General features: G+C 47.0%; 1 protein-coding gene across 1 annotated transcript in view; it reads left to right on the top strand.

Annotated features, from left to right (window-relative positions):
• Positions 1 to 2,610: 2,610 nt before the first annotated feature.
• Positions 2,611 to 21,253, top strand: part of BOP1 (BOP1 ribosomal biogenesis factor) — a 572,762-nt gene continuing 554,119 nt past the window's right edge. The window contains exon 1 of the mRNA XM_085604482.1: positions 2,611 to 2,805. Within this exon, the coding sequence (XP_085460608.1) occupies positions 2,731 to 2,805 (75 nt within the window). The 5' untranslated portion in view covers positions 2,611 to 2,730. The remainder of the gene's footprint in view (positions 2,806 to 21,253) is intronic.

Raw genomic sequence — 21,253 nt, 5'->3', positions numbered from 1 at the left:
TCCAAAACTAAACCCCTACGGCTCAGGGGCCGTGCTACACATAATACACACAATGAAAAGGGGGAGAAGGAAGAAGCCCTACCTCATCCTCCTCAGAAATGATATGTAAACACAAACAAGGAGGTAGAGCAAACAATGGTCGTCATATATATGTTTACAAATGTAGTGGATTAAGAGAGCACACTTACTTTGTAAAAACTGCCCTCACCCACAACAAGTTGTGGCATGCTTCATCATAGGCCTGCTGCTGACGCCTCTGCGCAAGCCAACGCTAGAGGCGGAGCAATAGGGAGAGGTAAACAATACAACAGTTATGCAGTTGTAAATTCCTTTTGGAGTATTTTGCTTTTCTGACTGCTATTTCACAACATACTTTCTTTCTTGCCTTCTTTCATTGTAGCCTCCTTTCTCTCCTTTTTTCTTTCCGTTTTCCTTTTTTCATTTCTCATTTCCTTCTCTTGTCCTTTTTCTCAATCTTTCTTTCTTTCTCTTGCCTTTTCATTTATTCTTTCCATCTCGCCTTCTCTTGGTTCTTATTTTTCTTTCTCTCTCTCTCGCTTTCCTTCTTTATTTCATTCTCTTTCCTTATTTCTTTCTCTTTCTTTCCTTCTCTTTCCTACTTGCACTCCTATCCTCTTTCCTTCTCTTTCCTACCTGCATCTTTCCATCTCTAATATCTATCTCTCTGTCCTTCTTTTTCTCTTTCTTTATTTTCCCTTGTTTCTTACCTTCTCTTTCCTCCTTTCTTTTTTAACTTTGTGACAGTCAAGACCTTTTAATTTTACTAAAATTATATGTATAACATAGATACTTATATGAGTGTTTTAGCCAGACTTTATCCATTAGTCTGTGGTAGGTGCCATTCACATTTTTCTTCTTTCCACCCCAGCATGCTTTAAGGGGTGTCAGCTTGCAACCCCATACATTAAATCTCTTTTTCACTGACATCAGATCGGTGTAGTCCCTACCGGACTTTGGTGCTCCCCACTGGACCTGTCTCTCTTAGTAACTGAAATAAAGAATATACAGAAGGCATGAAAGGCAGCTGACAAAGGACAACAAACAAGGATCTAAGATTTAAGATTTACTCAATTAATTAATGTACATAAATGCATAAGCTGAGCCCACAATCGTAAAGTCACTAAGCATACAAACAAACATATAATACAGCAAGGAACTTGGTAAAGTTCCGGAGCAAATCCAGCATAGATCTGCCTTCTCAGAAGAGAGGAAAGGTCTCTTCCTTCCATGGAGAAGTCATGCTCTTATATAGTGTTTTAGACAAAAGCTTCATACATTTACTACATTAGTGCATGATTTACATACTCATAACCAATAGAAAGCAGGCAAAGAGCAACAGTTATAACGGAATACATTTGAAGATTTTCTTACTAATTCTAATGCATGGATCTCTAATGTTCACGACATCTGGTCTCACCTCGTGAATTGTTACATTTTATATGATTCAGTCTACAACAGTTACTCTGTCCTTGGGAAGGTACACTCTGCCCAAACAGCTATAAGGATTATTTTCTCAACTTGTGAAGTCTACGCGTCTTTATTATGATACAGAATAAAAAATCATTCAAGTCACGTGTTTAGACAGCAATGTCACAAAGATCGACAACAAGGCCTAAGTTGTCCTAAGTTATAAAATACAATAATTCTTAAGCACTAAGTACTGCAATTTCGAATTTAAAGCAATCTATTCTGACAGGGACAATAAGTATCAGACCTCTTCAGCAATTGGCTGACTCCTACTACCAGTTATGGAATGACTCCCTCTCACAAGGAACACATCCACACAAAGTTATTCCCTTCAGAGCCAGAGAGTACTATGGAAAGGTGTGGGGGTTTTTTTAGATCAAAAAAACTTTTTTTGCCTGTAGCAATATATATATATTTTTTTTTATTGATGAGGGCCCGGCATATACCTACATAATAAGGTTTTGCAAAAACCATGAAAAAAAACCAATAATTTCCATTAGGCCAGACTTATTGGCTTTGCCAGTGCTTGTTTTTATTCTCCCAGTTGAACTGCATCAAATATGGAAACAAGGATGCAATGAGAGAGGGAAGAGACCATTCCAAAATGGCCGCACGATGAATCCAACACGGGGAGTTGGATAGAAAGTCTTCTGCCCGGTTCCAAATAGCCGGTCGCCACTTTGATTGGTCCCAAATGGACCGGGGATATTCACATTGAGCTGTCACCCGGAATCTTCTTGTTTGTCTCAGTATGCAAAGGAGGTGAACATAAAGAAGATAACGCGATGCTACTTGTGGATAATTAACAGACTGGTTTCATATTGTCATTAGCTTAATGGTCCTCAGGACAAATAACTACTATAGGTCAATACTTGAATCACCTCAACTTTATTTGCAACCCAATTCTTTCACACGTTTCCGGCAACAGTTCCACCACCAATTAAGAACTCCTCCCTATACTCCCTTCCAAGATGGCCGCCGATTTCGCATGTATCGTGTCTATGACACCTACCGCTGACCTTTTCCAGCAATAAGAAGTGCACGTATTTTTTTCTTTCCTTTTTTTCCCCTCACCGAGCAGCCTTCCAGAAAGAAGCATCCATAGGTGTATTGTTCGTTTTTTTACGTCTTTCTCTAGTTTTGTTGTGTTGTGACTCTTGACCTCTGACCCCGCCGGTTCCACACGTGTTCGAAGCTGGAGTACCAGTACAAGCTGCAGAGTGCAGTCAGAGCAGAGGAAGCATGAAGACACCAGGCGCTGCCAAGAGGAAACAGCCAGCGGAGGCAGGAGAGCAGGGGGAGACCGGCGGGGAGCAGGTGAGAAGGGTGTTTGTGGAGAAAACTAAGAGCCGAACAACTGCTGGGAGAAAGACATGCCACTGGAGAGCAAGGGAAGGAGGGGTAGATGATGCTGATTGTCAGTCAGGAGCTTAACAATATTTGGAGGGTCCTGTCACTGGAGAGCAAGGAAAGAGGGTGCAGGACATTGCATTGGAAGAAGTGAGTCGAATGTGCTACAGGGGATCGAGGAAAGGGGGTGCAGGGCATTGCATTGGAAGAAATGAGACAAATAGACCACTGGAGAGTAAAGAAAGGGAGGCAGAGCATTACATATGAAGAGCAGAGATCCATCACGACTGCCTAAATCCTGATGCAAGTTAGGAAATTGCTTTAAATATACACCTTTAAACTACTCTACATGGAGAAGTAGTCCAACTTTGCTCTTAGAAAAGAGCTGAAGTTCAGTCAAACGTTAACTTTATATCTGTCTTTGACACTGTACCCCCTTCTGTGCGCTATACTTGTGTCTGTGACTTATCACTATAGAGCGAGGAAAGAAAGGGACAGGCTTCTGCTGGGCTATAGAAACCGGGAACATCTCATTAATAAGTAAAAAGAGAACATCACTTGAGAGAAAGAAGAGTGCCCACTCGACTGTCAAAGGGAAGTGACGGTCATACCGGTAGAAATCCAGGGAGGGAGTTGTTGCTCCTGGACAGAATGGTCCGAGTGGGCAAGGAAGGAGACGGACATACTACTGGAGAGCAAGGGAAGGCAGGCATAGTACTGAAGAGCAGTGAAAGGTAAGTCGAGAGACCTAATGGCTTTCGGTCATTTGAAAGCCTGCACCTCGCATTTGATATTCCTCGGCAGATGTTATTCAAATACCTCCAGCTCAGGCATTATTTTATGAGACACCATGCATTACTAACCGTATCGAGCTCTGCGGTATGGGAGTGTCTGTATGGGCAGAGTCGGAGGTCCGCAATTAGCATAATGTACCGATGCTTGTGCCAGTTTAGAGTAAATGGTTGTGAAAAACTAGCTGCAAAGTGGAGTGAGACTCTGGGGGTAAATGTCAACTCTGAAGTAATTAAGGCGGCGTTTGGAGCCATAGAGCTATCAGTACACTCTGTTTAAGATTGCAGCAGTTCTGCACGATTTGCACATTATATTACATGGGCTCGAGGAGGGGGAGACAAGGCGAGGGGCAAGGAGGGGACCACTGTAAATGCCACTAATGCTGCTTGCATGCAGCCAACATCGTTCATATGTTCGCTACTTGCACTGACCTAAAAACATTCTGGCAGAAGATAACCTATGCTATGAAGTTTAGATTAGGGGTCGACTATACTCCATCGGTGGCCGAAATCATGCTGGGCCGCAAAGAGGATAGTCCTGGTCATAGATTTATTATCTCAATAATGTTGGTGGCAGCTCGACTTGCTATAGCCAGGGCCTGAATTTCATCTTAACCTCCCTCAGTAAGCTGAATGTTGAGCAATTGTAAGAGCAACTTCGGAAAGGGAGAAGGCCCTGGCTAGAGCAAGGGGAATCCAATCCCTGCAGAAATTTGACTCCATATGGGGTTGTATTGAAGACATTTAGAGTGTCACGTCAACCGGGACTATCTATTAGAACAGGGACCATTAGTACTAGTAATACTCTTACATATTCTAAACCTGTTTATGCTATGACTTGGCATGATATAGAAGGAATGTATGTATTATTATTGTCACTATTACTGCTTCCTGCTATCCCGTGTTTTTACAAAAGAGTTTTCCCATATTGACAATAAAAATATCTTTTTAAATAAAAAGAAAAGTAGAGAGACTACTGCAGAGCAAAGGAGGCGAGGGGCACATGGCTAGGGTGAAATGTAAGAGCAGATCATGCCACTAGAAAGCAGGGGAAGTGAAGATCATGCCAGTAGAAAGCAAGGGAAGTGAGGATCTTGCCAGTAGATAGCAAGGGAAGTGAGGATCATGTCACTTGAAAGCAAGGGAAGTGAGGATCATGTCACTTGAAAGTAAGGTAAGTGAGGATCATGTCACTTGAAAGTAAGGTAAGTGAGGATCATGTCACTTGAAAGTAAGGTAAGTGAGGATCATGTCACTAGAAAGTAAGGGAAGTGAGGATCATGTCACTTGAAAGCAAGGGAAGTGAGGATCATGTCACTTGAAAGTAAGGGAAGTGAGGATCATGTCACTTGAAAGTAAGGTAAGTGAGGATCATGTCACTTGAAAGTAAGGTAAGTGAGGATCATGTTACTAGAAAGCAAGGGAAGCGAGGATCATGCCACTAGAAAGCAAGGGAAGTGAGGATCATGCCACTAGAAAGCAAGGGAAGCGAGGATCATGCCACTAGAAAGCAAGGGAAGCGAGGATCATGCCACTAGAAAGCAAGGGAAGCGAGGATCATGCCACTAGAAAGCAAGGGAAGCGAGGAACATGCCACTAGAAAGCAAGGGAAGTGAGGATCTTAGCGCTAAAAAGCAAGGGAAGCGAGGATCTTAGCACTAGGAAGCGAGTAGTATACTATTAGAAAGCAAATTAAGTGTGAGACACCATTGGAAAGCAAGGCAAGTGAGGGACACATTACTACAGCACTAGAAAGCAAGGAGAGAGAGTGACATGATACTGGAGAGCTGGTAAAAAACACTGAAGAACAATGGAAAATTGGACAGACTACTGCTGTGCAAGGAAAGATATGGACCGGGCATTAGAGCAAGGGAGGGAAACGAAAGGAAATAACCTCCTGAGCAAAGGAAGCTGGGGACCTAATACTAGTGAACAAAACATCAGTTTATTTCAGTTATGGGCGGCGGGGCTAGTGACATATGGTGATGTCTGGAAGTGATGGGGTGTGAATACCGGTCGGCTGCACCGCACTAAGCAAGGCTAAGGGCTGCTGCTTTTTAGTGATGGTGTTGTTTAAGCGCTCTTGAGGCCGGAATTCCGCCCCGTGTACTGTGGGGATACTGTTCCTGCAATGATTTCGAGATAAGGAAGGTGTTCCTTGTATAGTGCCAGTACCGTCTGCTTTAAAAATCGACTAGATAGGGGCTGGTAAGTAGCGTTACTGTTTGTTCAGTGCTCTATGGCAGGCAGGGCGCTACCCGCTGTGTAGTGCTTGCACTGTTCGTTCAGTGTTTTCGAGGTATGTATGTAGCTCCCTGCATAGTGCTAGTACTGTCTGTTAATTGACGTTGTGGTAGGCAGAATCCCCCTGTATTTGGATAGGGGAGCTGCTGGTAGGTACTCATCAGTTAGCTCACTGTGTCCTCATTGGCACTTTCCTGAACGGCCAACATGTTTCTTTGGGGTTGTTGGTCTTCTGTGACCTTTATTGGTGGCTTGCTGGTAGGACTCCACCTGGCAACTGCCTGGTAAATATACCTTACATAAAGTATTGGAAAACATAAGTTCCTTGGGCTGAACCTAATGATATACATATATAACCTATGTCACTTGCTGTTTTCTACTGTTTAATTAAAACTCTGCAGGTCCGGTGCATCCTTTTTATTTTTTTTATTTTAAAAAAAAAATTTTTTGAAACCTTTATTACAGAATTCAAACGATATACAAAGATGGGCCTACAACCTTCGGGCCGGCCGCTAGTAAACAGTATGAGCATAGAATACAGTCAGTAAACAGTCGCTGTAGCGTGAGAGAGGTCACAGGAGCTGAAAGAAGCGTTAGCGGCCACACCGTCCGGACCCCCCACATGGCGGTTCCATGTTTATATAAGAAACGACAAACAAATCCACAAGGCAGCCAAAAGTCAAAGCAACAGTATGAGCTCCCCTGGGGAGGACCCTACCGATCCACAGGAATAGCGGGGGGGGGATAGGAGACAAAGTGGACTCAAAGCCCAGAACCAAGGCGACAAGCAGACTAAGGAGACGGGGCCAGTGCCAGATCAGGCGTCAGCGGCGGGGTACAAATTCCGCCACGGTAGGTGTTCCAGGGGCCCCACACTTTCACCCATTTCCCAGGCTTACCTCTCGCAACATACACTACCTTTTCCCGAAACATACACCAATCCATGTTGTCCTTCCACGCCGAGACCGTTGGCAACCTCTGGGAACCCCACAATTGCGCAATGTCACGCTTGGCCACCATATATCCCAGAGTCACCCACCACGTCTGCGGCACTGAGTAGTCAGTCGGCTCCCACACATTCAGCAGACATCTCCTCCCCTCGGGAAGCAGCGTCACATGCGTGACCGCCTGCAACACCGCGTGCACATCACGCCAGAATTGCGCCACCTCCGGGCATTCCCACAAAATATGGAGGAAGGTCCCTAAAGAACCACACCCACGCTTACACAACCCATCCACGGCATATCCCATACGCATCAGACCCGGCCCCGTAACATAGACCCTATGGAGTATCTTGAGCTGGACGAAGCGAAGGCGAGCCGGTATGGCCGCCTCTTTTTGTAAATCAATGAAATCGTGCCGTCCGGTACATGCCCATCTAGCATTCTATCTTCCAGAGGGGAATACTCCGGGATGGAGGCAACATCCGGGAATACGGAGCACAGCGCGTGACGGACCTGGATATATCGAAAGTACTCCCTGTCCTGCAACTGGAATTCAGTCTGCAGCACATCGAACGTTTTGAATCCCCCTCTCGTCCAGAGATCGCCCACCTTGCTGATGCCTATCATGTCCCACTTCTCAAAGCCCTTCGAGATCCACAGAGAGCCCAGCCGCTCAGATGCATACAGCGGCGTCGCCCGGGTCAACCGATCATTCCACCCCATCGCCGAGTTTGCCGCGTGCCACACCCGTACCTCGACCCGCGTAGGGCCCGTAAGACGTGCGTCGAGCGATCTAGAATAAAGCGCCCGATTATAGTCGCCCCCCGGCAGTAATAGTTTATCCATTTCAAAGGCCGGGTTAAGAGCGGGCCCATAAAGGCCGTGGTTTATAGCAGCCAGCTGGGAGGCCCAGTAATATCGTTTGATGTCTGGGAGGGCGACCCCCCCGTCGTACCACGGGAGCGTCAGCTTCGCAAGGGCGATACGCGACCTACCCTCCCAGAACAGGCGTCGCTGCAGACTCTCCACCTCGCGAAAGTAGCGCGCCGGGACAACGTCCATCGTATTCTGTAAAGCGTATAGGAAACGTGGCGGCGACATCATCTTAAACAATGCCGCACGGCCGAGTGGTGAGAGCGGCAAGCGCCTCCAACGCGCCACGTCCTCCTTCAGGCGCTGGAGGGGGGGGAGCAAGTTCTGCTTATATCGGGCCTCAGCGTCCAGGGTAATGAAGATACCCAGGTACTTAAATCCCTGCGGAGCGATCTGGATAGGACAACCCCGTGGAAGGATAGGAGCCTCCCCGGAAAGGACATACACACAGGATTTAGCCCAGTTGATGACTAAGCCGGAGTTGCGGCCAAATGAATGCAAAACATCCACAAGTACAATCAGCGATTTACGCGGGGAAGCAAGGTATAAGAGAATATCATCAGCGTAAAGGGATACGCGATCCTCCTACTCGGGGGGGGGGGGGGTCCATCGGAGACCACGGATAGAAGGGTGCCACCGCAGCCACTCCGCCAGGGGCTCCAAAGCAAGCGCGAAGAGGAGTGGCGATAGCGGGCAGCCCTGCCGCGTGCCCCTGCCCAGCTCAAACGGCGCCGACACTCTACCGTTCACCGCCACCTGCGCCAGCGGGCTGGAGTACAACAATTTCACCCAACCAATAAATCCCGGGCCAAAACCAAACTTAGCCAGCGTCTCCCAAATATATGGCCACTCAAGCGTGTCGAACGCCATAGTGGCGTCCAGGGACGCCAAAATGGCCGGCTCTCGTATGAACGGGACCCGCGCGAGCACCCCATGCAAACGCCGCAGGTTGAGCGCGGTGCTGCGATGAGGGATAAAGCCGGACTGGTCCTGGTGAATCAGATCGCACACCACGCCAACCAGCCGATTAGCCAGCACCTTGGCGAGAATTTTGGGTTCCGCATTCAACAGCGAAATGGGCCTGTAAGACGTGACCCGATCCCGCGGCCTCCCCTCCTTATGAATAACCACGATAGTGGCCAGACGCTGGTCCAGCGGGAGGGAACCCGCCGAGCGGGCCGCGAGGAACATAGCACGGAGATGCGGCGCCAGCGTATCCGGTCGTAGTTTGTACAATTCGATGGGAAGGCCATTAGGACCCATTGCCTTGCCGGAGGCGACCGAACGTATGGCGAGGGCAATCTCCTCAGATGTTGGGGTCGCGTCCAACAGCACTTTATCCTCCTCCGAAAGGGAAGGCAGCGCAATGTCTTTAAGCAGGGCATGGGAATCCTCTTCCGAGCGGGAAGATACCGGGGAATACACCCCACGGAAATATTCTGCAAAGCAATCAACAATTTCTCCTGGTTCAGTGACACACACACCATCCAATTTCTCAATCGACGGGACAACTCGACTCGCTCTCTCCTTTTTATCCAGCCACGCAATCAGTTTACCAGCCTTATCACCCACATCATACAGTCTCCCCTGTTGCTCTCTACTGAGGCCCCTGGCTGCCTCCGTGACGAGGGCCTTGTAGTCCGCCTGCTTGAGTCGGAGAGCATGCAATTTGTCGTCCGTCACCCCACACTCCAAATCACCCTCCAACTCGGTTATCTCAGTTTCAATACGGGTCACCTCCTCCCGCTCGCGCCTCCGGGAATGGGAAATAAGGGACAGGGCCTCCCCCCGGAGTACCGTCTTAAACGCCTCCCACAGAGAAACCGCGGACGACACAGACCCCACATTGTCTTCAAAATATCGCTTAAGAGATTTAACCAAATCTGCGCGAATTGTGGGGTCACGCAGGTACCAGGGATTAATCGGGGCCACCCTCCCCTCCCCCCTCGGGACAATGTCGAAGTGCAACAGGAGCGGGGAGTGGTCTGAAATACCCCGCGCCAAATGTCGTACCTCCCCAACCCGCCCCGCCTGTACCGCTGGCATCAGGACATAATCAAGTCTCGAAAGACTGCCATGAGCCCCGGAATGAAAGGTGTATTGTATCTGCGTAGGATGTTTCAACCGCCAACAATCCACCAGCCCCAAGGTATCCAAGAGGCCAGACAACCACGCTTGGGCACGGGGGAGATCCCTAGGAGGGTGACGATCCTCAGTCCTGGAAACCACAGCGTTAAAATCCCCCCCCCAACCACTAGAATCCCCTCCGGAAGGCCAAGGAGGAGGCGCCCCAGATCCGCAAAAGTAGTCGTTTGCAACCCTGGCGGGACATAAACAAACGAAAACAATCACTCTACCCTCCAATCTACCCACCAGAACCGTGTATCGTCCCCTGTCATCATGGAGCACCTCATCAACTTCCAACGGGAGCGAGGTCTTAGCCATAATGCCCACACCCCTCGAACCAGACGTGAAGCCCGAGTGGGCCATAAGGCGATAGCCCCGTCTGTTCATGGCACGAAAGGAGTTTCCAATGAGGTGTGTTTCCTGCAGAAAGACTATATCTGGTGAAATTCGTTTTAGGAACTGCAGGACCACCCCCTGTTTTATCCTGTCCCCCAGTCCATTAACATTCCAGGACAAAAGACTCAGTCCCCTACCCCCCATCATAGCCGAAGTCGATCAATCGCCCCCCAGAGAGCACTTTAGAAATAGCACAACAATACTTCTGCCTTGTGGTACAAATAAACAATACCCAACCCCAACCCAACAACCCCAACAAAACTCCCCCCTCCCTGCACCCCTGCATGAGCCCAAACAGCCCCCCCAACTTGCAGTGTGCCTGTCGCCCCTATGTGATTTGAACTACTAAGACCCCCTAGAGGAGGAAGGAGAACCCCCTCGAGACCCAGCATCTCCTCTAATGGAGGGGAGACAAGACACAACAGACAAAAGACCCTAAGCTTGGCCGAAAGTGGCAGCATCCGGAGTGAGCCCCCGTGTCAGTACCTCAGACCCGGTCCGGTGGGCACTCCCTTCCCGTTCCCCCCCCCCCCCCCCCCCCTTCCCATCCCGACCATGACCCCCAGACTAAGTGTCCAGCCAGTCCCCGGCCATTTCAGGACGATCAATAAAGTGAGTGCGACCATCCGCCTCCACCCGCAGCCTGGCCGGGAAGAGCATGGCGTATTTTAAGTTCATGCCTCGAAGCCGCCGCTTGACGCCCAGGAAACTCAGTCTCTGCTTCTGGACCGCCTGCGTGAAATCAGGATAAAAGTTCACTTCCATGTTCTCCAGCTTAATCGGCCCTTGCAGTCTGGAAGCTTGCAAAATCGCATCCCTGTCCCGAAAGTTGAAAATACGGGCAATAAGAGGCCGCGGAGGGGCTCCGACCTTCGGTCTGCCTCCGGGAACTCTATGGGCCCTCTCCACAGCAAAGAATTTACTCAGTCCTCGAGGCTGGAGATGGGTAGAGATCAGGTCCTCCACAAAGAGATCCGCCGCCGACTCCTCCCGTCCCTCGGGTACTCCGATGATACGGATATTATTCCTCCGGGCCCGGCTCTCGGAGTCCTCCAGGCGCCGATCCATGAGCGCACTTGCCTGACGGAGCCGGTGCACCTCCGTTTGAAGGGCCGCTACCTCAGTCGTGAGGCCCGACGCGGTGTGGGCCAAGGAGTCGACCCGGTCATTCGTCTTGGAGAGATCAGCTCTCGCAAGGTTGACATCAATGAGGACCGCATCGAGTTTATGTGCCAAAGTGTCGAATTGCTGGCCCACCGAGGTCTTCATCTCAGCAATGGCGCCCATGACGTCTTGCAAAGTCAGATCCGTAGGCAAATCCGGGGCATCCGGGGGGCACTCGGAGGACTTGTGCGATCCGCCGGGAGATCCCTTCGGGAGGGTGTAGCGGTCCATGACGTTGGCCTGATGTGCGGTGCCACGCCGGGTCGACTTGGCCTTCAACCGATCCCCATCCTGCTTCGTGGCCATCGTCGTGTATCTCGCACCCGCACCAGCCACGCAGTGGAGAGCAGGCAATCAAGGCCAAGAGCCTCGGGGGCCACCCCAGGACGGCAGAGCGGGCCACCGCAGGCAGGCAGGCAGGGTCTCCCAGCGAGGCCACCCCAACACAAAGAAGCGCTGTGATCCCACTTGCGATAATGGCAAGGGGACTCAAAAGCGAAAGTGAAAGTATGGGGTACGCGACTCGCAAGACCCAGCCCGCCGTTGTTGTTCACTTCGCCACTGGGTCGCCCCCAAACTCGAATCCGGGGTCAGGAGAGAAGTAGGCCGCAAACTTCAGTCGGTGCTCACTCCGGCACCCGGGGTACAATTCGAAAACGGGTACCACCTCGGCTCAAGCTCACCGACACAGTCCCCTCAACCGATTCAGGATGAAGACAGGATAAACGTAGGAGGTTGCGGAGGTCCTCGGGAGCCTCGCACCTACGCGGCCATCTTGGTTGCGCGCTAGGCTCCTCCTCCGGTGCATCCTTGAGGTGGAACTGTGCCCTGATGAAATTACCACAAAGTCATTGGCAATGAAACATGTCGGCCGTTCAGGTTAAAATGGTCTAAACATGACATTGTTGTTTTAAATGAGTACGGACACAATGAAAATTAAAGACCGGTGTTATGTGTTTCTGTAACTCAATTTTAACCTTACAGGAGTAGCCCAATTGGCCTCCTGTATGTAACGAGTTCTTCAGTTTTTGGATTAATATCACTTTAATTTTGACACATTGCTTCTCTTCAGCTACACATAATTGGGAGTCAGGTTTTTTTCCCTTTTTGTGTCAGGAAAGTGCCTATGATGACACAGTGAGCTAACTGGTGAGTACCTACCAGCAGCTCCGCCAGTGTTGCTTACGTGAGGCACTTCCTTGACTCGCCTCACTTTTTTAAAATTTTTTTTTTTTTAAGACCTGTCCATTGGTCCAAGTTTTGTGGGTAACTGAACTGCTTTGATTGGGTTTTTTACAAAAAAGACAACTATCGAGGGTATATGACTAGATAGCAAACCATGTCCCATCCAGAAAGAAATGGTGCAACTCTCCCTCACAGTTTGGACTTATATGTGTAATATGTAACCAGGTTTTTGTATGTTGACATCATTGAATGGATGGCGCCCTGGTTTATTTTCCCTCTTGAGCTCCCTTTTATAGAATATGAGCAGCTTCACAGCTGCTGCAATTTAATTTTGGTCATCCTCTAAGCTGGGAAAGTATGACTTCTCCCATTATTAAACCGTGCCACCAGGCCCTGTGACTGTACATTTTTAAGAAAGATGCTGGAATCTATAAGATACTTGGAAGTTGAATCATGTGAGAGGGAATATCAAGATGCACTTTGAAAACTCATCTCTGGCTGCTAGGTGAGCTCTTTACCAACATTGAGAATATAGCTTGTGTCCCTAATGGGATGGTTCGTCTTGTGCTTAAGGTTGCGCTTCATAACGTATCCAGAGTGGTGCGCACCCTACCATGCTGTGGGGGGGCTTGAGTGCCCCTAATTCCAGAGGTCCTTAGCCAGAGTCCCTGTCTTAAAACTGTTTGATCTGCAGGTTCAGTTGACTTTGTGCTTTGGTAACAGCCCTGGTTCTCCTTAGAGACTTATTCTTTCCCATGTCAGCTGTGACCCTTGCTGGAAACAGACATTTGTTTAAGACTTGAGGACTGCACCGTTGAGAAGACTTGATGGGTCATTAGGCTGTGATTCTTGTTCCTTACTTTCTCTCTGGTTGTTGAGCAGTTCTGTGTCTGTCGTTGTTGTGAGAAGTTGACCTGATATATGCTGTCCACTAATTATAGTGGGCACCCTGTATCAGTCCAAACAACCCCTTATGGTGAATAGGTTAAAGACCGCCTTTATTGAAAATTATCCTAGTGGTAGCTATGGAGAGCAGCCTTCAGGCTAAGTCTTGAAGGAATGTTAAGCAGCTTGTTTTACCAGTCTATAATCTCTTGAATGACCAAATGAAAGGACAACCACACCAGGTATATATTCAAAATATAAGTTATTTAAGATAAAACACACCCCTCTAGTCTCTGAGACTGGAGTTCGAAGTACTTAATTTACAAGTCACTTATCAACAGTAATAGCACAAATACACGTTTTGGGCACTAGGGGCGTACCAAACGATATAGCAAAAAAGTGGTATAAGAACCACGACTGAACTAGACACAAGGCCTAGAGCCTGTAGAATCGCTGGGACCCCAAGGAACCACCCAAGGTAGTGACACAGGGGACTCACGGGGGCCATGTGCTGTGTGTAAATACAACCGCGGGTTCCCGTTAGCTTCTATGGGCAATGTCGCGGTTGGAAATTTAAAGATTAGGGACACTTAAAAATGAGTCAGGACCAAACCCTTTTGGACTTGGGAAGTTATAGGGCTAGCACCCACAGGAGCACCGGAGTACTCGTGTTACCTCACCCAGGGAAGCCGGGTTCATAGGTGTCTTTTGATGTTGGGTCGCGTCGTCGATTTCAGTGGAAGCTGGCGAAGAAGTGCTGCTGCCGTGAAGAGAAGTGTCCAAAGCGATCCAAGCCTGGATCTAGGATTGAAGGAACCTGAAAGCAGAGGGGACAGAGTCTGGGTCACTTACCAGTGACCAAGGGCAGGATGGACCAATGCCCACAGATGTCGGGTGCTTCAGGTGAGTTGAAGGGTGCCTTGACTCTTCAGCCACGAGGTCCAGGAGGTGCCGATGACGACCAGGAGCTGAATTAGGGCTGTCCCACGAAGTCAGTTGAGTGCTGCGGTGTCGGCGACGGCAAGTCACTTGGAATCAGAGTAAGGACAGCGGTGCAGACCAGCAAGGTCTGGGGGACTAACCCAGCGAGGGTAAGTCGGGGCACGTCTGGAGCAACCAGGAAAGCCCAATCAGAAGAAGAGCTGCCTTCGCTGGGGACCCACTAGCCAACGGGCTAGCGATCGCGAAGGATCCTCGAGCGGTCGCACTTGAAACTGGCCCACGGGTCACTCGTGGAGTGGAGGCCAGCAATCTTCGGTGCAGGAGGTGCTCAAGGCTGGGGCTACTCGGAGCCCAAAGCATAACTTCGAGGAAGACCAGGAAGATGATGTTGCTACAAAAGTTCATGGTGTCCAGGGGTCACGGTTCCACGTCACCCACGATAGCCACGGACCTCAGCTTTGCTGTGAACTCAGGGTAGCCTCGGGGAAGTCTGGAAATCCACCTCTGGTGATGCAAAGACTTCGGCGTCCGGCGGGAGCTTCAGTGATGCAGACCGGTCAGTTGATTCTTTGGTGCCTGCCAAGCAGGGGAGTCGCTCCTTGACCCCGAAGGGAGATTTCTTCAGTCTTTTAAGCAAAGTAGAACATCGAAGGTCCAGGATATATATTGCAGAGTTTCGTCCAGGGTAATCTAAAGTCGCAAGGACTGGGTTCCCATATTTATACAAAGTTTGGGGGTTGGACATACTCTAGGGACCCACCTATGGGAGGTTTTGGAAAGAGGGGTGGTTACAGCCATTTCCTTTGTCCAGTTTTGCACCAGAGCAGGGGCAGGTAGCCCCTGCAACCGGTTTGAACTGGACTATGCACAGGGACACCAAGTGTTCCCCCAGTGCAGGACTTCAAAGCACCAGAGAGTGCTCCCGCCCAACCCCAATACACATCTGCCTGTCTGGGGAGGTGGTTACACCTCCCTGGGACAGGAAACCTATTGTCCAGGCCTCCCCTGCTGGAGTTTCGGTCAACAGCAGGAGGCCGTGTCTGTGGCAGAGGCATCCATTTTGTGATGCCAGGGCTGTAGAAATTCCTACCGGGTTAGACCAGTGTGAACATGTCTCTCCCTCTAGAAGGGTGGAATGGTACCCCCCCCCCCCCCCCCGAACTGGCCGGGGGGCGGGGGTAGTATTCCAAAGCGTTTGACACCAAACATGACATGCTTCCGTGCAGCCATCCCAAAGTTAGCATTTACCGCTAGGTTATAATGCACTTAAGAGTATATGGTCAGGCTGCACCACAAACAGCATCAGAGGAGGTACTCCGAACGCTGCAAAGGGGCTCTGCTCTTGCAGGGGCACCCTCTCACATAAAAACCAAGCACTCTGCCTTCAGGATTGTTAAGGCCTGCCATAGGAGTGACTTATAGGTTTTATATGTGTGTGCAATGGTAGTGATATAAGTAGCCTATACCACCGTAAGGGGTGCAAGCACCACCTTACCCAGGCTGCAGTAGCAGACCTGTGGTGCCATTTTGGAGTGCTTCCCAGAGGTGGCATAATACATGCTTCAGCCCCTGGTAGGCCTCTGAGGTACCTATGCCCTGGGTACATAGTATACCATATACTAGGGACTTATAAGGCACTCCAGAATCCAATTAGAGATGTACCTAATGCACATGGAAACCTTTTTAGAGAGGAAGCAGCTAGGCTGGGGTCCTGATTAACAGTGTCCCAGTTCAAGTAAGTCATAAACCAGCAAAACACCAGGCAAAAAGTGGGGGCAACCATATAGTCAAATTCCACCTTCCTGCAGTCGTCTCGTTTGAAAATACTTTAAACTGCAGCATTTGGTGACGGGGTTCTTAGCTGCTGCGTGACATGTTTACGAATTGTTTTTTTTTGTTGTAATATACTTTATTTAGAGACTATCAAATCCAATGCAATGAAAATTTACATAGAGACCTCATTTTCCTCTTACCATGGACACAGCATAAAACATGTTTACGAATTGTTTGTATTATGTATAGCACTCTTTCGTGTGAAACGCATTACAGGCCTTGATGCACGTTAATGTAGTCCGCGTACGTGCATTTAAAGGCGTATTTTGTGTTGGGTCATTTAGCAAACGTGCATTATACATACCACCATTTTCTTTATTTTGTGCAAGCTGAAGGAATGTTTTGTGTGCAAAATGGCCCCATCCTGTTATTTCAGTTAAAGGGGAGATTTTTTGTTTATTTGGTGGATATTAGAAGTGTCTGCCGCTGAGTTCTGCAGGATGACATCCTAACAGGTTTCAGCTTGTGTGGCTGGTGGGGTGCGAAGGCACAAATTAATATTTCTGCAGATGAAATCATAACTTCCAGCTTGATTTTTGCCAAACGGGGCTTCAAACTTGTAAGCAAGCCCCTGAGGTACAGCAAGCAATGTAAGCAATGAAAGACACAAAACGCTCCTTAATTTGTAAGGGACAGAGAGAAACCAGTTGCTGCGAGGAATGCTATCATTCTGGGCACCAAATTGAAGTCCTAGTCTGCAGGCATGTGGGTGTATTATGTGGCATAGAAGAAATGTATACAGTCATAGTATAAAGCTGTTGCGTAACTAGAGTGTCTTAGACTAATTGGTTAGGCACGTGTGGCCAGCAATGTTTATGGTGGCTCTAATAATATTTCTAATTGCCCAAGTGTTGATTATTTTCATGGAAATTCCTAAATGGTTTGCAGAAGAGCAGCAGATAATAAATGCTAATCCTCATAAAATACTAAAGTTTGTGTGTGCACTGTTTCAGAGTAAGGTCCTCTTATCTTTCCCCTCTATGTGGAAAAGCTTCTCTGACACTTTTTCTCTGATTCTAAGCGCTGCATCACTCCTTTAAGCACAGCCGAGAGGTTGGAGTGGTTTTCTTTGCAGATGTGGTATTTTTCTTTGGGGGGTGGTGGGGATGGGGGGTGAGGGGTGTCAAGGAAATCTATCCGAATAGGACCCCATAAAAAGTTATCACGCTTTATAAAATCATGGAGTTGGGGGACACCTCCTCTGTGGCCATGTTCCAGTCTTAAAAGGCAATCATGATGCTGTGTTTCTGAAGGCCAAAAAAAAACTAGATGATGGAATGAATGTAGAGCAAATGAGACATTCACCCCCGCCAATAGATCTGGGTTAAATCCAGCAATCGTTTGCTCACCATGCCGCCCCAGTTTAGACCCAGCCATATGCAAATCAGTCTTGACCCTGTGCCTCATGGGAACAGTCCAGCCTGAACTGCAGTTCGGGTTACTCATTTTCCCCTTACTTCGACGGACAGAATGATTTCTCAGTCACACGCACATACACACATCATACGCTGGTGGGGCCCATAACACCAACATTCATTCTCTCAATCTATCCGTGCCTACAAAGGGACATCAATTCCGAACCACAACTGTTTCCTTGATAGAGGAAAACCCCTTCTCCTGAATCACCCTAACAATTCCTCCATCAATAGGTCGATCAAATCATTTAGTTGTTATTTAGTTCAATGATACTTTAACTCTCAAACTAATCAATAAACATTTCAATGAAATAATCACCCGACACAGTAATTCAAATAATGATTTTCTTTTATCTAACTTAAATGCAGGTTAAATCCTAATAATGCAATATCCTCTTTTGTCATATTTACCTTGTAGTAACCACAAAGGCAGTGGTTAGTGGTTAAGTCCTTTATTTCTTTAAGATGATAAGTACACATCCATAGAGTAACCTCCAGCTTCATCAACTGGCAGCATTCACAGAGTCTCTCAGTGATGTCATTCTAATGACATCACTGAGTTCTACAGCATTGAATAGAAACTCCACACATCTCCCCCCTTACAAAGAGTTTACAATAAAATGATCCAAAAACAACAACTAAACAGGTTAATATTCTTAGTGATAACAAAACATTCCTAAATCACAAGAGATACAAAAATATAATCATTCAAAAGAATTTGGAACATCAATCTTGCACAAGTTTCCCATACTCCATATTTTTCCATCAGCAAGAGTTACCACATAATTCATTACCTTTACCACTTTTTGAGGTTTGGAAAACTTACTTTCCCCTTTTCTAACCAAACCCATTCTTTTAGTGATCACCCAGTCACCAACTGCAATTTTTATATCCTTCACTCCTTTTCTCTTGTTGTAATCATCTTTATTTCTTTCTTGAGATTCTCTAACTCTTTCTGCAATTCTCTCTCGATCTACCCACACCTGATTTTTCTTTTGTAACCATACAGGGGACTCTTTCGTTGCTGGTTCTCTCCCTTTTAAAGCCACAAAAGGGGATACACCTGTGACAGAGTGCGGAGTTACTCTGTGTGCCCACACCATTTTATTTAACTCTTCTCTCCATCTCAATCCATTACTTAATGACAATTGAATATTGTCCATTATAATGCGATTAACTCGCTCAACCAATCCGTTGGCTTGAGGCCTGAATACCGCCACCCTTTCATGCCTGATACCAAGATTTGAAAGAAACCTTGCCATCATCGTGGAAACAAGTTGCACTCCATTATCCGTAACTAAGCATTTAGGTATTCCCTCTTCCAAAAATGCATTCTTTAAAAAATCAATAACCACCTCAGATGTAATGTGTTCTACAGGCTTTATCATAAACCACTTGCTATGGTAATCAACTAGAACTATTAAGAATCTACTTCTCATACCCAGCCTGTTAATAGGACCCAAAAAATCCATTGCCACTTTCTCCCATGGCCGATCAGGAACATCAAGGGATCCCAGAGGAGGTTGACTAATTACTCTGCATTTGTCGCTATTGCAACATGGCTGACATTCTTTTACCATTGCTTCCACATCTGTCCATTTCAGGCCACCAAAAACTCTGCCTTAACCTTCTTTTACACATACTTCTCCCTAAGTGTCCTTCGTGTACCAATTTCAGTAACTTTCCTCTCAACATTTTAGGAGGAACCACTCGGTTGCACCTCAAAACCCTGTTCTTTTGAATTCTTAACTGGTCCTTAACTTTTAAATACTTTTTCAACTCTTCATTTAGATTAACTTCACTATTCCAACCATCACGTATAACCTTTTTAAGCATCATGTATTCCTCCTCCTTGTCTAAAGCTTCATTCCATTCTTCCTGTTTCAATGCCAAAGTCAAATCATTAACGTCGCACATAGATTCTACTTCATATACCAAGAAAGCATCTTCCTCCTGTCCCTCAACTGGCATACGCGACAAACAATCAGCAACAATATTTTTTCTCCCTCTTACAAACTCAATAGAGAAATTGTAATCCAAAATAGATAAAAGCCACCGGGATATCCTTTGAGTCACACCACCTTCAAGCCCTTTTCCACCTTTAAATATGTGTACCAATGGTTTGTGATCTGTTTTAAGAACAAATGGCAAACCCCACAAATAAAATTTAAAATGGTTTATTGCCCAACAACAACCCAATGCTTCCTTCTCAATGGCAGAGTAAGATTTCTCTGCTCCCTGCAAACGTCTAGATGCAAACCCAATCACACTCTCACCCTCCATCGATTTTTGAGTTAATACAGCACCCAATCCTATATTGCTTGCATCAGTCGTCAAAATTGTTTTCTTAGTCACATCAAAATGGGCTAGAGTAGGAGCACTAACCAATGACGATTTAATCTTTTCAAACGCTACTTCACATGAAACATTCCAATCAAATGTTTCTCCTTTTTTTAACAACATCCTCATAGGTTCGACAATCTCTGAGAACCCTGATATAAATTTTGAGCAATACTCAGCTAACCCAAGGAATGATTTCAATAAATCCTTATCAGTTGGTTGTGGAGCATCTACAATTGCCTTTATTATGCTTTTCTTAGGTCTAATTCCCTCAGCAGATATCTCATGCCCCAAATAGTCCACTTTTTCTTTTCTTATCTGACCTTTTTCTTTCTTGATGGTCAACCCATGACTAGCAATCTTTTTCAAAACATCATTTAACAATTCATCATGGTCCCTAAAAGATCTCCCCACAACCATGATGTCATCCTGAAAGCACAACACACCATCCATCCCCTTGAAAATATCTTGCATGATTCTTTGGAACACCGCAGAGGCTGAGGCTAAACCGAAAGGCATACGTCGATAGCGGAACGCCCCCAGCGGTGTAACAAAAGAGGTTAAAGCTCGTGACTCAGGATGCAGATTTATCTGGTGGTAGGCAGCTGACATGTCTAAGACACTAAATACCTTTCCACCCCCCATCACACTTAGCATTTCTGTTATATTTGGCAATGGTTGTCGATCCACCCATATATTTTGATTCAAATCTCTCAAATCAATACACAGCCGAATTTTGTTTCCATCCTTCGGTGCGACAACAATCGGAGAAAGCCACTCCGATGACTCAATAGGTTCAATAATTTTACATTCCAAGAGTTTATCAAGTTCCTTCTGTAAGGGTTCCCTCATTAGTAAAGGTATGGACCTGACTTTATGCACCACTGGGCGGGCATTTTTCTTCAAAATAATCCGGTGACTAAAATTTTTGACCATGCCCAAATCATCAGTAAAAACTTGTGGAAATGACAACATTAATTTTCTCCCCCACTCAGAATTACCATCGGAAACAGGCAAGCTACATTCATGAGCAGGTTCAACTATCATGACTGGTTCCTTGGCATTGGGATCCAGAATTATATTGAGATCTTTTTGGTGTCGCCACCCTAAAAGATTCGACCCGTCTTCAGTTATGTATATCCTACCATGAACGCTGTTACCTTTGAAAAAGATATCCATCCACAACATCCCTATGATGTTTATTCTCTTTCCACCATACCCCACAGCACTTCTATCCGAATTTTGTAATTCAGCCAAATTTTTCTTTAACTCATTT

The sequence above is a fragment of the Triturus cristatus genome, chromosome 5_1, assembly GCF_964204655.1.
Source record: "Triturus cristatus chromosome 5_1, aTriCri1.1, whole genome shotgun sequence".
Lineage (NCBI taxonomy): Eukaryota > Metazoa > Chordata > Amphibia > Caudata > Salamandridae > Triturus > Triturus cristatus.
The sequence above is the reverse complement of the archived record's forward strand: the minus strand, read 5'-3'. Positions and strand labels throughout refer to the sequence as shown.